The sequence below is a fragment of the Hydra vulgaris genome, chromosome 15 (genome assembly GCF_038396675.1).
Source record: "Hydra vulgaris chromosome 15, alternate assembly HydraT2T_AEP".
Taxonomy (NCBI): Eukaryota; Metazoa; Cnidaria; class Hydrozoa; order Anthoathecata; family Hydridae; genus Hydra; species Hydra vulgaris.
The window spans coordinates 18,604,163-18,621,400 of record NC_088934.1 but is presented as its reverse complement, the minus strand read 5'-3'; the positions used below and the strand labels follow the sequence as shown (position 1 = coordinate 18,621,400).

The window sequence follows — 17,238 nt, the reverse complement described above, 5'->3', positions numbered from 1 at the left end:
AAATTTTTTTTTACTTTACAATAATTATTAATATATAACATATTGCATTTTTACAAAAATATTATTTTTGACGTCAAAGTTTTTGTACAAATAAATTATTATTAAACATAGCACGGCGATTTTTTTTTTCCCACTTGCTATGGTTTACGAGATTTTCGGATACGAATGTAACGAAAGCAGTTTATTTTATTTTTACGCGCCACGTAAATAAATTTTCTCTGAATAAAAATTCAAAATGATTTCTGAACCATCTTTTTACCGATAAAGTAACCTTCTATCAAACTCGTGGATAGACTCGATACATGATGCATCTCATGATCAAAAAATTCACACATGGTTCATAATATGTATATCTAAGATTCCAGTTTACAACAAATACCTTCTGATGACTAATGTCGTAAATATATATGTATTTCATTAAAAAACAGTGATTTTTATTTGTACTTTGCTAAAAACTACTATTTAACTGTAATTTAGACATAAAGCTGTAAACTGGAATTTGAGATCCAAATCAAATTTATCTTTATAAGTAATAACATTGATAGTTAAGGAAACCGTCATTTAGTCTATCAAGCTGATTATTTCTAGTTTTTTTACTGGTTTTTTAAATAAATTGAATTTCAATATCTATATAACTTTTAAAGAGTAGATTTAAAAAAAAACGCATAATATGTATTTACACTTTAATAAAAATTAAAAAAAAAATACATAAACTTATATTTATAGCCCTAATTCAATGCTAAAGATGGTAAATTTTTGCAACTTTTCATAAAAATTAAAAATTGTGGACGTTTTGGACCAAATTTCGTATTTCTTCAAAAAAAACTTTGGGCAAAAAAGAATCGCCGTGTAGCTTTCAAATCAATAAAATATCTTCAATTACATGAGACATTCTTAATAACATAAAATGCATTTATGTTTCCAAAAAGTTAGTGTTTTACGGGTAATAAAATATTTACTAAAGAAGTTTGCAAAGCAAATATGTCGTCTAAACGTCGGTTTATTTTGTAAAATTATTTCAAAAAATGACGCTAAAAATTCAAACCCGCATAGAATTTTAGTAATTGGCGGCGCCTATGATCTATAACAAAATGCATCTATATATACGTGCTTGGTCAAATCAACACAACGATATATCATAATTATGGTATAATTTCTTTTTAGCTGTATAGCAACAGAATAAACAACGCGTTGTTATGAAATAAAGAAAAAGTTGCAAAAATCTGCATTGTTAAAAAAACGATTTTTAATGGAGAAAAATTATATTTTTTTGAAAAAATTTAACTAGTAATTCGTAATCAGAGTTGTAGAAAGAAAAATTTAGAGAGATTAAAAATGAAAATGAAAATAAAATCTGAAAATAACCAGATAGTGCTCTAATTCGATGTCGAAGTTTAAAAAATTACACTAAAAATTGCTAATACGCGCCATTTTTTCATACTCGGTTATAAATAAAATCCTTTAGAAAAATGACTTTAAAAAAGCCTGATTTCTATCGACAATTTATAGTAAAACTATTTAGATGTGCATATCGCGTCAGTTTTTAATTAACCTCTAGCCCTAACCCTGTCCCAAATCATGTATGTTTAATTGCGCCAATCCCTATTTGTCAGTCGATGCACGTAGATTTGTTTGCGCCAATCCCTATTTGTCAGTCGATTTATGTACATCTAAAAAACAATATCTTAAATTATTTTTTGAAAATTAATTTTCAAAAATTGTCAGTCGATTTACATACATCTAAAAAGCAATATCTTAAATTATTTTTTTAAAAATCAATTAAAAAAAATATAGAGTAAAACAGGGTAAAATGAAATAGCAGGTAGGATGAAATAGATATGACAATGCTTATTATTTTGCTCTTAATTAATTATTGGATAATCTTTTTGCAAATATTTTTAAATCACGTTGTAAAGAATACTGTTCTGAGTAAGATGATATTAAACTTTATTTTTAATGAAAAAAATTTGATCAAAATGATCAAAAATCTTTTTTTTTAATTAATTTTGGTATTTAGGAAAAAAGAGAAAACAGAATGGTAGAATGGTGAGGTTAAATAAAATACGCTAATAATAAGTGAAGCAATAGCTCACTTCTTAAATGCGGCTTTTTTTTATTTAATCTTAACGAATAAATGACCAATAAATCTCCAACTAATACATTTTTAGTATTGAAAAAATTTTATAAATGAAATTGTTCTGAATTTAAATGAATGACTTTTAATGACTTTTTTAAAATGGTTCTAATGAATGAATGAAATACGCTAGCTACTCTCTAATTAAATGCGGTTTTTAGCAATTAAATAAGTCTTAAGTGACCAAGCTATTTCTATAAATTTTGTACATAAACTTCAAATGGATTATTGTTAAATCTATTTTAATACAAAAATATGCTTCGAAACAACTTGCATGCAAAGAAAAAAGAAAAACTATACATTAAAGAGCAAGTTGCGCTTGCGGTGATTAAAGTACAAGGTGGTGAATTTTCACTTAAAAAATCTGCTCAATCATTCAGCATGCCATTAGCAACTCTAGCATAGGTGAAAAAACTGGCAGTGGTTCAAGCACGAGATGTCAAAACAACTTGAATCAGTTTTGGTAGATACGCTCATCAAATTATCCGATTGGGGCTTTGGTAGAACTTACAATAACGTCACCACATTAGGTACCGACTAATTGCAACACCAAAGTCAATCTCATTTGTTTCCTAATGGTACACCAGGAAGAAATTGGTATAACCTTTTCATAAACCGGTGGAGTCATATTTGACACAATTCAGTCAGGTAAATTTTAGTTTTAAGGACCTTTTTTTTATTATTAAAAGAAGCCAGTCGTTACTTTTAAAGAATTCACCCCCCCCCCCTCATTTTATTCGTAGAATTGCCTCTGGCTTTAACCACTGAGCCGCTGCTATATAGTCATTTTTTATAAACTAAAATTATTATTTTTTAGCTTGTAGTTAACCATAATTCAAAACATGACGAAGAACATGTGAAGCAAAATATTTTTTAATTCATTAAAAATATATACGCATATAAAAAACAGCTTGCGTCGAAATAAAAAATCTGAAAATTCAGTAATAATGAGAACTTAATTTATCGAATCTTCATAACTCTTGATGTTTTTGAACGAAAATGAACAAAAAAACAGTAACACCGTTTATTTAAAAATTTTGAATGTCAATCTGATTTTATTCGAGAAGCTACTTCTTATATTGGTTATACAATCCTCTCTCAACTCTTTAACTCCAAAACACTTTTCAAACTTGACGAACAAGGCTGCTGCGCACAGTGACCCAGAACAACCTAAAATGGCAAAAAGTCCAAAGAAAAAAGTGAAAGTTTTTATATATCGTTTTTAGAATTAAAATGTTAAAGTAAACTACTTTTTGATCTAAAATCAACTTTAATTAATTTCACAGATATTATTATGATTGTGTAATTTTAAAGGGATTAAGGTGTGAAAAGTTAAGTTTATCACCATAAAATTGTGAAAATTTAAGGCATGATTATCTTGTAAACAACCTTGTTTTCCACATCCATACAAAACTTTATTATTATTCTTGTTAAAGTAACGAATGCATAGATATTTAAAATTTATTTACTTTTTCTTCTTTAGATTTAAAAAACAAGTTCTTTTTAACTTTTCTTTAAATTAAAATTTTTATACACAATTTTTACTTAAATTAAAATACTTAAATTAAAAAATATATATACACAAGTTTAAGCATAATTGCAGGCCCAAAAAAAAGTTCCACGTTGTTCCACATTCAATTTTAGTAAAACAAAACAACCAAACTATAGCAAAGTAAACCCTACGATATTTGCGGCAACATCCTGCTCCTAAAGGAGATATTTTCTTTTTAAATAGGAGTTAAGAGAAGTAAAAGCTAGAAATATGTTATATACAAGCTCAAATACAAGTTAACACACAAAACATTTTCCTTTGATGTGTTTTACAAAAGTAATGTAAGTAAAAGCAACATATGACAACTTGAGCGTTTTATTGTTTTTTTAAAAAAAAGCGTGACTCTTAAATTGACTTTAAAATTTGACTAAAGATGTGTGTTTTTTGCTTGAGGGCATGTATTTTTTTATATTTTTTGTTGAAATATTCAAAGAATACCTAAATACTACTGTGATAAAACACATATTTTTGAAACAAACCAATGAATTTAATAAAACTATATAATAACTATAAAGTTTATTGCTATAAATCTTTTTTGAAAGTTTCCGGAAATTTTGAGCAAACTTTCCTGGAATTTTTCAACCCTAATATTTTTTAATAAAGAAATTAAGCTTTAAAACTGAAATGAATTGAAATGAAAAAGTGAAATGGTTCAAATTTAAAAATTCGTGAATCTGAAGAAAATAACAAAGAATTTCCTGAAATACTTATCGAACTTATTAAAAATTCTGAAATAATTTCTAAGGATAAACTAATTGAGCTAAATAGAAATGTAGGGGAGACCGGGGCTTGTTGGCCCAAGGGGTAAGTTGACGAACTGCGTTTATCTTCAGAGCCTTTCATCAGAAAGTGACAAAAATTACTCAGAATCTTCCTAATTGACCATTTCATCATTCACTAAAGTATTGTCAGGATTCGTGCATGCGCATGGGAAATATTAAGATTTATGTGTTTTTTGGACAAAAACGTAACTTTTGGAACATCGCTTCCTTTTGATGTGTTTTACAAAAGTATGTGTTTTACAAAGAAAATAGCTAGTTGTATGAAAAAAAATTGCTGTAAAAGTTCCAGTCACAATTGGTTTACTATATCCAGTCAGACTTTTTTTTAAAGCTGCCGTTTTTTAGGATCTTAGACTGTTGATTGAAAAAAAGGCTTTCGGGGTTAGTTGGCAAAATTTTCACGGGGTAAGTTGGCTCATAGCATTTACTATGGAAAAAAAAATATATATTTTTATAAAATTAATTAATTTTTTTTTTTTTAATTTTTAACAACATTGAAAAAATTTATTCTTACACAAAAATTAAAAAAAAAAATTTTTAAGTTTTTTTTACAGATAAAAAGTGTGCATTTTTACTATTAAATTTGTTGCCAAAATTAATAGTAAAAATGTTTCTATTAATTTTGCACTTAATAGTACATTATTAATGATTTATAGTTTGCGCCAACTTACTCCGTGGTGGGGTAAGTTAGCACAATTTTTTATTTTATTTTGAGGGCCCGGGAAGACCCCAAAAAATTTTTTTTGTAAATGAATGTAAATTTTATAAGTTACCCAAACTCATACTCTAAGAGACTTCACTTTAATATTCTCAAATAAATGTGTGTCTACAGAGCTCATAGAGTAAAAACCGAGCCAACTAGCCCCGGTCTCCCCATCAGATTTTTATTTAAAAAGTGAAAAATAAGCTTCAAAAATATTGTAGAAACTATGAAAAGTTGGGGAAAAATCTCATCAGTTATAGCGTGTCTTTTTATCCTTGACCAGGAAGACCACTCAAGAAATGGGGAAATCTTTGGCAAGGATTAAAATATGATTGGTTTAAGGGAAAGTTATAAAGTTACAATGAATGTGAAAATTGGGTTTGATGGAGCTTGAAATGTAAGGTTGCATCACACAACTGGATCCAAAAGTCTCAAATATTTCAATTGCAAATCACAGGAGTTATCAAGGAAGAACTTTGCCTCCAGAAATATTGAACTTGTTAGTAATTTAAATTGTGAAAAGATTTTAATATTCTGACTTGTTTATTTTTGTATAACGAATTGTGTACTTTTTTTGTGTGTGTTAAAGACTCATAACGTGCTTCATTACGCGTTTGCGAGCATTCAAACGCGCACGCGAGCGTTTAACACGTGCGCGATTATTTGAGTAATAATAAAATATATTATTAATATTATATTAATACTAATATTATATTTTGGGTCAAGGAAGCTAAATTTTTTACTAAAAGTTCCTCTAACGAGCGTTTTGACGCATACATGCGCGTTGTACAGGTACCTAATGCATGTGAAAATAATTTTAAGTTACTAATTTAAATTTCTTGCAAATATTAGCGTTTTTTAGTGTAATTTTTTAAACTTCAACATTGATTTAGAGCACTTTCTATTAATTTTCAGATCTATGTTTTTATACAACTTTTAATCAGCATGAAATTCTCTATCATAATCAGCAATGAAAAAAAAAGAGGGGGGGGGGGTGAAGTAACTGCAGTAGCGTCGACAATCGATACCCCTTTAAGGCCTAGACTCTTAATAGAGAAGCTAACTTTTAATAAATTCAATTTTATTATAGGTAATTGTATAGTAATATCATATAACTAATTTATTGAGGGTCAAAATACTCTGTTCAAGGATTTATTCTTTGTACTCATATGTGTACATTGGGGATTTGAGATAACAAAAATGTTAAGGTAAATCCCTAAGTAAACAAAAATGTTAAAGCAAATCCTCCACAACCAACAGCAAAAGACAAAAAGTAAGTTTTTTTCATAAGTAAACACAGCGTTGTAGCTATATAAAAACCTCCATGGAGCACCTTTCTAGCTCAGGTCCCCCCATGCTTTGCTGATGTTTGACCCCCAGCTACTTAATTGAGTAAATAAAAGTGCTTATTGACTAAAAAAAAATTGAAAAATTCCTATTTAAAACTGTTTTGCATGAATTTAGCATGTTATAAGATCATATGTGCACAAAATAATGTATTGTGCATTATCTTCCTTGTGTGCTTGAAGGAATTTAGCATGGCGTAAGTTCCATATGTGCACAAAGGTGTACAAAATATTTGTATTAAATTTCTTAAAAGCATAAAGTAGCAAAACCTTTACAAAACATTAAAATTTTAATTTTAATGTTTTGTAAAGGTTCTGCTTTAACCTTTGTAAAATAGTTTCCATTCAGCCATTATTGCATGTGCATATTTTTAGCTACACTAAATTTCAAAAAAGTATATGGTACTTCACCCAAAACTTAACTTTTAATTCAGTCCTTATCTTGATGCTGTATTGAAAACAGGATGATTTCCCGACATGCACTAAACTTGTTTTTTATGAAGTATGATTTATATTAGAACTAACTCAGCAAATTTTAGCTTAAAAAATTTATGACTGAGTGCAATCATAATTTTAAAAATGTCTTTCTATGTGTGTAAGGTGCACTTTTGCTGTATTTCGAGATCTCGCATGATGACTAAAACTACTTAATATTAGTAAAAAATTTTAGCAAAAATTAAAATAGCTTTTTAACTTCAATAAAAATCAGCGCGCAAAGTGAAAATGATCTACTACTTTAAAGAGATGAATAAGGCGTTGCGTAATTTAAGGACAATTCCATTGCAAAATAACAAAAAAAAAACAACTCAAAAACAAGGTAGAGCGATTGCAAATAAATATTAGGCGAAGCGGAAAGATTTCTCGATTTGTCGGCTAAAGAAGAACGGCATTTCCCTGCGTTCCCCCCGACTTTAACCACTGAGTGTTATGGACAATCCCGTTGTAAAAAAAAAAAAAAAATTTATAAACGAGGTGGAACGGTTGCCAATAAATATTAGGCGAAGCGAAACAATTTCTTGATTTTTTAGCTAAGGAGGAACGACATTTCCTTGTTTTTCCCCCTACTTTAATCCCTGGTTATTTAATGCAAACAACAATCGCATTACTGTTGACATTCCTGTGTTAATGAATGGCAATCCTCTCACTGAGTCCTCTTCTTTACGTCTTTTTGGATTATTGTTTGCTACTGACTTTTCATAAAAACCATATATACAATCGATTGCTAAATTAGCATCTGCTAAGGTTGCCTCTCTTTATCGTGTTTTAAATTTCTTACTCCTGATTCCATTCTTTACTATCTTTAAGTCTCTTAATTGTTCCTGTATGGAATACTGCTGTCATATCTAGACTTGTTCTTGACTTCTAAACAAGGTCAAAAAACGTAGTTGGACCTGCTCTATCAGCTAAGCTCGAGCCTCTTTTTACAGTTACATCCCTTTTTACGGTTACAGTTACATCCCTTTGTTTTTCTACAAATGCTATCATGATTGCTGGTCAAAGGAGCTATCATTTCTAGTTCCATCAACTAAAACTCTTCTTTTATTACTCATCATTAATCAAAGTCTCATTCTTTTACTGTTTCTGTCCCTGCTTGCTCTAAAAACTTTCATATAGTTTTTTCCTCGCACTTTAACCCGTTGGAACCATCTTTATATATATATATATATATATATATATATATATATATATATATATATATATATATATATATATATATATTTCGCCGTTTGACAAAAGTTACAATAACTAAGTAAATAAATACAAATATACATGACAGGAGCAAAAAGAAGACTATAGTCGTCTTACCACTAAACCCGTAATATATACCATACATAGCATAGCTTTTGAAAAAAAGTGTTGAAATATATATTAAATTTTCTTAAAAACTATAATTTAAATAAAGAAAGAAAGAAAAAAATAAATAAATTAAAAAAAAAAAAAAAATATGTATATATTTATAGATAACAAAAACAAAAAGAAAAAAAGTGAATGCACACACTCACATATAAATACAAACTATACAATTAGGGGTACTTTTTACATAAGATTTCAAAAATACAGTGGAAAAAATAGAATTAGCTTCACCATGTACTGATCCAATATTTTGTAAATCTCTAAGCAAATTTGTGCGGTGCATCTTTTGTATCCACACTTATATAATTGTAATTACACACTTATATAATTATTAACAATAACTTTTTAGATTATAATATAGCATAATTAAATTGCGGTACATTTGATAAAACCATAAAATGTATAATACTTAATATTTGCGGTAGCAAATAGAATTAGCCTCATCAATATTATTTTCAGTTTACTTGTATATTATGAACTGGTGATACGCATTTGTGACTTTGTTTTTTATTATTATTTGTAAGTTAAACAAAGACTATGAAATCATGGCTCATAAAGTTTTTAACATTTGGTTTTTGATACCTGAATTTGAAATGGGACGTGGTAAACGAATGAAGTATTAGCAGTAATCAAAGCATGTAACGATACAGACTTATCAAATCGGGAAATTACAAAGAGAATTAAAAGATCTCCAAAAGTGGTTAATAATTACTTCAAGATTGGCGTTAATCATGGAGCTTATAAGGAAAGTAGTGGCAAACAAAAAATTGATAATCGTACTAAACGAGTTATTGTACGTCGTGCTGCTGCTCAGCACATGACTACATCTCAAATTCGTGTTGATTTACAATTACCTGTAACTGTTCAACGTGTGAGACAAATCTTACATGAAGATCCAAACATAGTTCGGAAAAGCGTAAACCAAGACCAAAACTTACTGTTCGTCATAAAGAAGTTAGATTACAATTTGCAAAAGAACACATGTCTTCGCAGGAAGTGTGGCATCAAGTTCTCTTTAGTGATGAAAAAAAGTTCAATCTAAATAATCCTGATGGCTATCAATATTACTGGTACGATCTTCGAAAAGAAAAAGAAACTCGAATGAGTCGTAAGTTTGGTGGTGGAACTGTTACGGTTTGGGGGGCTTTTTCCTTTGCTGGAAAACAACCACTGGCATGGATTTCAACAAAAATGAATTTACAGGATTGCAATGACTTATTAGAAATTAGTTTGCTTGAACATGGTGAAGAATTGATGGGTGAAAGTTTCACTTTTTAACAAGACAATGTTGCTATCCATAACTCAAAGCTTACAAAAGTTTAGAGAGAAAAATATTTACGTAATGAAATGGCCCGCATGCAGTCCAGGTCTTAACCCAATTGAAAATCTATGTGGAATACTTTCTAGAAAGGTTTATGACAATGGTAAGCAATATGAATCCGCATTAGAGCTGAAAACGAGCTTTCAAACAGATAAGCTTGGAATGAAATATCTATAGAAACTATCCAAAATCTTTTGACTAATATGTCAAGTCGCATATTTGAAGTCATTAAAAATTCAAGAAGCAATACTAAATATTAAATGAGCGTAAAACAAAATATTTTTTGTATTTTCTTGTATATAACGTAAATGAGGCTAATTCTATTTTTTCCACAAATTGAATACTTTTAATTTTTTTTCCACTTGTAATTAATTAAACATACCAATTTATATACTTTTTAATTATAGTAGAAGATAATAGAAAATAGGGTAGATTTGATAATTGTTTCATTGCCATTTTTGTTAAATTAGAACGAAAAATAAAGGTGAGGCTAATTCTATTTTCTCCGCTGTATATAGTATAAACTTTTGTACTTCCTCGGTAATTAACAAATGATAAAATTAAAATATACAATATAATTATATATATATATATATATATATATATATTTGTGTGTGTGTGTGTGTGTGTGTGTGTATATATAAAATTAATAAATATATTCATAATTATATAAATCAAATCATAAGAGTACTCTTATTTAACGCCTTAAAAGAAATTTAATTCATTGTCGTTTAGTTGAAAAGTTTGCCTAAGTTTTGTTTTAAATTGGTTAAGTGAAGAGAGTGTTTTAAGTTCATCATTTAAAAGTGTATTCCATAATTTAGGTCCTCGATTTGTAATTGAGTATTTAGTGGCTTAATAATAGATTTTGGATTGACTAAAGTTATTTTTTGAGAATCTTGCGCTCTATATATGATCTATTTTTTTAAATATTGAGTAAAATAAAGGCGGTGCCGTTTTTTATCAAGTTTAAACATAAATTCGTATGAAATATATTGCTTCCTGTTAAACAAGTAACTTTTAAACCAAGCCATGTTTGAATTTCTTATACCGTAGATTTCGAGTTTGGATGAAAGAATTATACGATCAACTGTATCAAAGACTTTGCTTAGATCAATAAAAACACCTAAAGTATACTTTTTTTTTATTAAACCCTTTAAATATATCATGTACAAGCTGTAAGATTGCGTGATCAGTAGAATGAGCAGATTTAAAACCAAATTGTTTATTGTACAAAATATTATTTTTGCTAAAGATAGAGTCTATTATACATAATTTGTTCTAGAATTTTTGAAAAACATGTAAGAATTGAGATCGGCCTATAATTAGTAACGTCATAAGGATCACCTGATTTTAAAATTGGGACAACTGTAGCGATTTTTAACTTTTCCGGGAAAACTCTCTCTTTAAGATAAATTAAATATATACAAGAGTGGGATTTTAATGAGTTTTGTTGAATTTATAATGATGTTACTACTTATATTGTCAACTCCTATACTTTTTTTGGGTTTGATTAAAGAAACCGTGACTTATAATTCTTCGTCAGTAAGTTTTTCATTAGACATAATATTAGTGTTATTAGAAACCAAGTATGCATCAAAGCTGGGTTGTGAGTATTCAATTTTTGATGCTAATGAAGGACCAACATTTACAAAAAATTCATTAAGTGTTTCAGCCACTAGCTGTTTCTTTAAAACTTTTTAAATTATTTAAATTATTAAATTTGAGTAATTTTGAAATAGTATTTTTGTTAGAATCATTTTTACCAATGACTTCCTTAATAATACGCCAAGTACTTTGAGGATCATTCGAGTGCTTTTTTAATTGATCTGAATAATAATAATATGTTTTGATTTTTTTATAACTGACTCAAAAAGTCGTTTGTAGTTTTTATAATTGGTTTCATTACGAATGGTTTTTTTTTAAGAAATTTGTTATAGATTGTTTTTTCTTTTAAATGATTTAAGAATACCCTTAGTAATCCAATGGTTTAATAGTGTTTTTGTTTGAACCAATTTTGAAACTTTTGGAAATGCTTCGTTATAATATTTATAAAACTCTGATATGAATATATCGTAGGCTTTTTATATATCACTTTTATTACATTTTTGTGAAATAACGAAAATGGGAAATGATCAGAGATATCTGTTTTAAATATTCCTGTTTTTATTTTTAAATTAAGGAAGTTATTGGTGATAATTTGATGTATTGAAGTTTCACCTTTTCTAGTTATGCACGTAGGTTTATTGATGACAGGAATGTCACTGTTTTCATAGATTGCATTGAAAAATTGTCTAATGTTTTTATTTGTGTCATAATCTAAAATATTGAGATTCAAGTCACCAACCAGATAAACAGATTTTTTTAAAACCGAATTATTTTTAATTAAACTTTTAATGTGATCTTCAAACACTTTAATTGATCCACTTGGTGGTCTGTATAAAGCATGTGCGATAATATTTTTTGAGGTTAAATTAACTAGTTCAATACACAATGACTCATAATCATTAGTAGTTGAACTTAAATTTGGCTTAACTTTAAACAATAATGAGTTTTTAATAAAAATATACAATCCCCCTCCTACAATGCCTGATAATCTAATTTGGTGAATCACTTTATAATTTGGTAAATGGTAATTATAATTGTTCACCATATCTTAATATTTACCTGACTCATACAACCCTTCTTGCGGCCTTGTTAGGAGTAAATCAGAGTAGTATTAAGATAATTAAAAATAAAAATACATGAAAGGAACTGGTACATAAAAAGATGCCTATGCGTTAATAGATTTTTTATTTGAAACAATAACCTATTTAAGCATGACATTTTCTTAACGAAAAACGTTTCTTCTTATAAATATCTTCTTTAAATAAATGTGTTTATTTTTTGCAATCAGTCACTTAATAACTTTTAAAGTTTGTCAATTTTGTAAAGCAGCAATTTTAAATGACGAAATTAGGAAAATTAAGATTTTTTTATATTGTTCATTAATGAGAAAAATTGTTAAAACAAAAATTACAGAATTGCATTCTGCAATTTTCCAACGCATGCATGCATAGCACTCTATAATTTAAAAAAATATTATTTACTTAGATCAAAAGTTTATTTTGTTTTTTTAATTTAAAATTATGTATTCTATTAAATATTTTTTCTTGAACTTTATTGTTTTAGAAAGAGCTCGTACCATTTGGAGTTTATACAGACAAATAGTTCAAAAATTACCTTATAAATTGAACAGATTTAAGCTTTTTGAATGCACTATTAAAGTATCCCGTCCGGATAATAAGATTTTGTCTTTGCAACCTGAAGTAACATGTGCTAATTTGAATATTAAAAAATTTGTCGAAAAGTTTATTCCAGGGATTAAAGATTTAGATGTCCTTTCTTCAGGTGATACTTCTCATTTAATTTTTATATTATTTTTTTTGTTTAAAATCGCGTTTATTTTTTAGAACATATATACAGTAAGGTATCAAGACAGTTACAGTAAGGTACAAGAGGTCGTAATGTTCTTGTTATGGAACACTAAGGAACAGCACTTAACGAAGAAGTTCACGCCTCTATATTTACATATTGCGGGAAACATGCTCATCACTCACACACAACTTGTTCGTGTTTCGGAGTTATAGAGTTAAAAGAGAGTTATAACCACAAATAAGTAGCTTCCTCGCCTGTAGTGGCCTTCTCGGCCTTGAAGAGTTGAATTAACAAAACAAAAACAAAAAAACATTCGACGCTTATTTCTGACGCTTATTTCTGACGCTTATTTCTGACGCTTATTTCTGAGGCAAGTACGCTAACTATTGCGCTACGTCTGCTAAATTTCGATTTTAAGAAAAAATAGATAAAATAATAATAAATAAGTAAAATGGAAATATCATAAATATCCTAAATTTTCCTTCTGTACATTGTTTAATATTTAGATGAAAGGTTTTTGCCAGCAACTGTTGATAAAATAAACCAAACTCGTCAGCATTGTAAATATCCTTCAATTCATACCTTATAAGGATTGTGGGTAAATGCTCCACATGATGCTTGCATCTTCCTGTCATTTCCTTTGTGCACAATTTTTCCTTGCCATAAATAGTTCATAAAACTTCATTACATCTATTTCTTCACCAGTCTAGTCACCCTTTAATCTGTTATATTGAGTTCTTTTGCAAAATCTAAATCTTTCTCCCTAATAATGTGTCCACCAATTGGTACACTTTGTTCACATGTGTTCATAAACTGTTTAAATATAGGGTTGCAAGATGTCCGGCATTTATGAAGGAGAATTTATGAAGATGTTCTGTGCTCTGATCCGTAAAAGTCGGACATCTGGCAACCCTATTTATCTACAACTTTGTCAACAGAATCATAATATTCAAAACTTAACTTTTGTCTCTTTGCTCCAAATTGACCAAACTCATACTTAATGACTATGTCTTCTTTGTGCTTAATCCAGTAAGTTAAAGTGTTTTGAGAAACACTGAACTTCTTTTCTACATTCTTTTAAATTTGATTTTTTTCCAAACTTTTAAGAGCTTTTTTAAATTTTACTTTGATTGTCAATATTATCTACTTTTGCATAGGCGGCATGTTGAAATTTTCATGGCTCTACATTTTTGCAATTTTTACAGTACTACGTCTTTGATTTATTTTATATTTTGACAACGTTTGTTTTCATGTATGTATATGAATATATTTTGATTAGGTTCGATAAAGTTATTGAAATGTCTTGAAATGCGATACAATGGTATCTTAAGCAGAAGAAAAACTTTGAATAACTGACAGTATGGTTGTCAAGGGGAGCAAAAAATCACTTCGAATAAACAAATTTTTGAATAAGTGCAGGTTTGAATAATTGATGGGTATTCGTTTGTTGAATGTTTTTGAGTTTGACAAAGAAAATTCATGGGGAATGAAAACTGCTTCAAATAAGCAGGAAATTCAAACAAGTGCTTGTTCGAACAACCGAGAGTTTACTGTATATATATATATATATATATATATATATATATATATATATATATATATATATATATATATATATATATATATATATATATATATATATATATATATATATATATATATATATATATATATATATATATATATATGTATATATATGTATATATATATACAGTCGGAAAATTCCAAGGATTTCAGGTCGCCACAAGCCTGCTGACTTTAGCTGACGTCAGGTCGGCAAAAAAAAATTGGAATTTTTGCTTTCTGTAACGATAAGGGTAATGATTAAATGATTATAAAATTTTTAAATGAACCTTTCTATATATATATATATATATATATATATATATATATTTATATATATATATATATATATATATATATATATATATATATATATATATATATATATATATATATATATATATATATATATATATATATATATATATATATATATATATATATATGTATGTATATATATATATATATATATATATATAAAATAAAATAATATATAATATAATAATAAGTGAAATATTAAAAGAAAAAAGATTGCGCCCAATGCCAAGCCCTAAGTCGATGTAGCAGCACTTCCTTGAAGCAGCAGGCTGTAAGATAATCGAGCTAACAACACTCCTTTGTAGCAACAGGCTATAAGATAGTCGATGTAGCAGCACTCCCTTGAAGCAGCAGGCTATAAGATAGTCCATGTATGTACTGAAGCCAATAAATATTCCTAATTAAAAAGTCACTACTTTGAGCAAGTCTTCAGACGGGAGCGTAATAAGCGAAAAAATAAAATTATTTTAGGCCGCTTAACTGTAGCTTTACCCACATCTATTTCTATTTTAACTAGACACTTATAATTAAATTTTGAAATAGATTTTACATTTCATGGAATATTTACATATAGTACAAGTACTAATTTTAAGTAAACACCATAATAAGAAACTAAAACACCAAACGGCCGTGGCGCAGTGGTTAGAGCGCTTGCTTTTAAGCAGGAGATCCAGGTTCGAAACGAGCTCTGGACAAATTTTCGCGTCATGGTAAGGAAGGAGGCGTGAACTTCCTGGTTAAATGCACTTCAGCGGTGCTCTGTGACTAGACCGTTAGGACTTCTTGGGGCACCTAAAATAAAAATTGAAAAAAAAAAAGAAAAAAACTAAAAAAAAAACACACACAAAAAAAAAACACACACACAAAAAATAACGTAAAACAGTACAACACTTAAACAAAAAACTTTTGGAATAATTATTAAGTAAGAAGTTTGATAATTTAGGATAAAATTCAAATTACTTTTATACATCTATCTTGAATAAAAGACTTTTATATACCTAATTAAAATATAGCAATAAAAGAGAAGTAGATTATAATAATATACAGTAACAACATTGTAAATAATGTAGTAATATAAGTATCGGTAATAATAATAGGCAATAATAATAAAAACTCCAGTTATTGGTAATAATAATCAAAATAATAATAATACAAACGATAAAGATAACAGTTCTAATAATAATAATAATAGTAATAATAATAACAATAATAATAATAATGATAACAATAATATTAATAGTAATAATAACAACGATAGCAACAATAATAATAATAACAATATTAAAAAATAGCAATATTTATAATAGTGAGAGTTGGAAATAGAATAATGATATTAATTGAAAAAAAAGTTAAGAAAGAGCAAGTATTGGTAGTAATAAATCAGCATTGAAATGAAGAAAGTAGTAGAAAAGAATTTTAGAAAAGATCAATTATTAGTAGTTATAGACCAGCATTGAAGTGAATATGGATAGTAGATAGTTAGCAGTAGAGTAGCATAGAAATTAAGAAGAATACTTGTTTAATAAAAAATTAAATACAATATTTTTGAATTCGGAAAATATTTTTGAATTTGGAAAATCGGAATTGAGTATTGGTTTATCGTCTGGTATTGGAGCGATACTTTACTGTATTAATATTGGGATCACTCAATACTGGTATCACAAAGTATTGGTTATGTTGGTATCGTTAGGTATTGGTGCAATACCTTGCAGTATCAATATTGAGATCAGGTGATACTGGTAATGCACTTTTCAAGTAAAAGTTACGCAATAAAACTTGGTATATGTTTTAACATTACATAGTTTAAAATTGCCATAAGTATCGGTAATATAAGTACTGATACCAATACCAATAGTATTATTTGTTGTCGCAGTTCGGGTCTTCACGAGAATTTGTATTTTATTTTTATATCGGGTGGACACGTAAACATCCGGACAACTTTAAATTAGGATTTCTCTAAAACCATAAATGCTTTTTATTTAAATTTTTTTTATTACTAAATTAACTTAATTTTAAGGAACTTGATGGATTGTTTGGCAAGAGTTCGAATTTTATAGCGGGTTGATGCCATCTTTTTTCAGATCATTTCTTATTTCACTTTATTGGTGGCATTAATCCACTTTTTTTGGAAGTCCTTTTTATTTTTTGTTACTCCGCCTGTCTTACGAAGAAATCCTTTAACTATTGGCCCAAAATCTTCAAACTTGCGCTCTTCAGGACGATTTGGAGAATTTGCATCTTTGGGAAC

At 28.1% G+C, this 17,238-nt stretch overlaps 1 protein-coding gene across 3 annotated transcripts in view; it reads left to right on the top strand.

Annotated features, from left to right (window-relative positions):
* The window catches only part of LOC136092279 (uncharacterized), a 212,840-nt gene that overhangs the window by 11,567 nt on the left and 184,035 nt on the right, over positions 1 to 17,238 (top strand). For all 3 annotated transcript variants that reach the window (XM_065820141.1, XM_065820140.1, XM_065820142.1), the window contains one exon: positions 12,864 to 13,082. In XM_065820141.1, the coding sequence (XP_065676213.1) occupies positions 12,864 to 13,082 (219 nt within the window). The remainder of the gene's footprint in view (positions 1 to 12,863; positions 13,083 to 17,238) is intronic.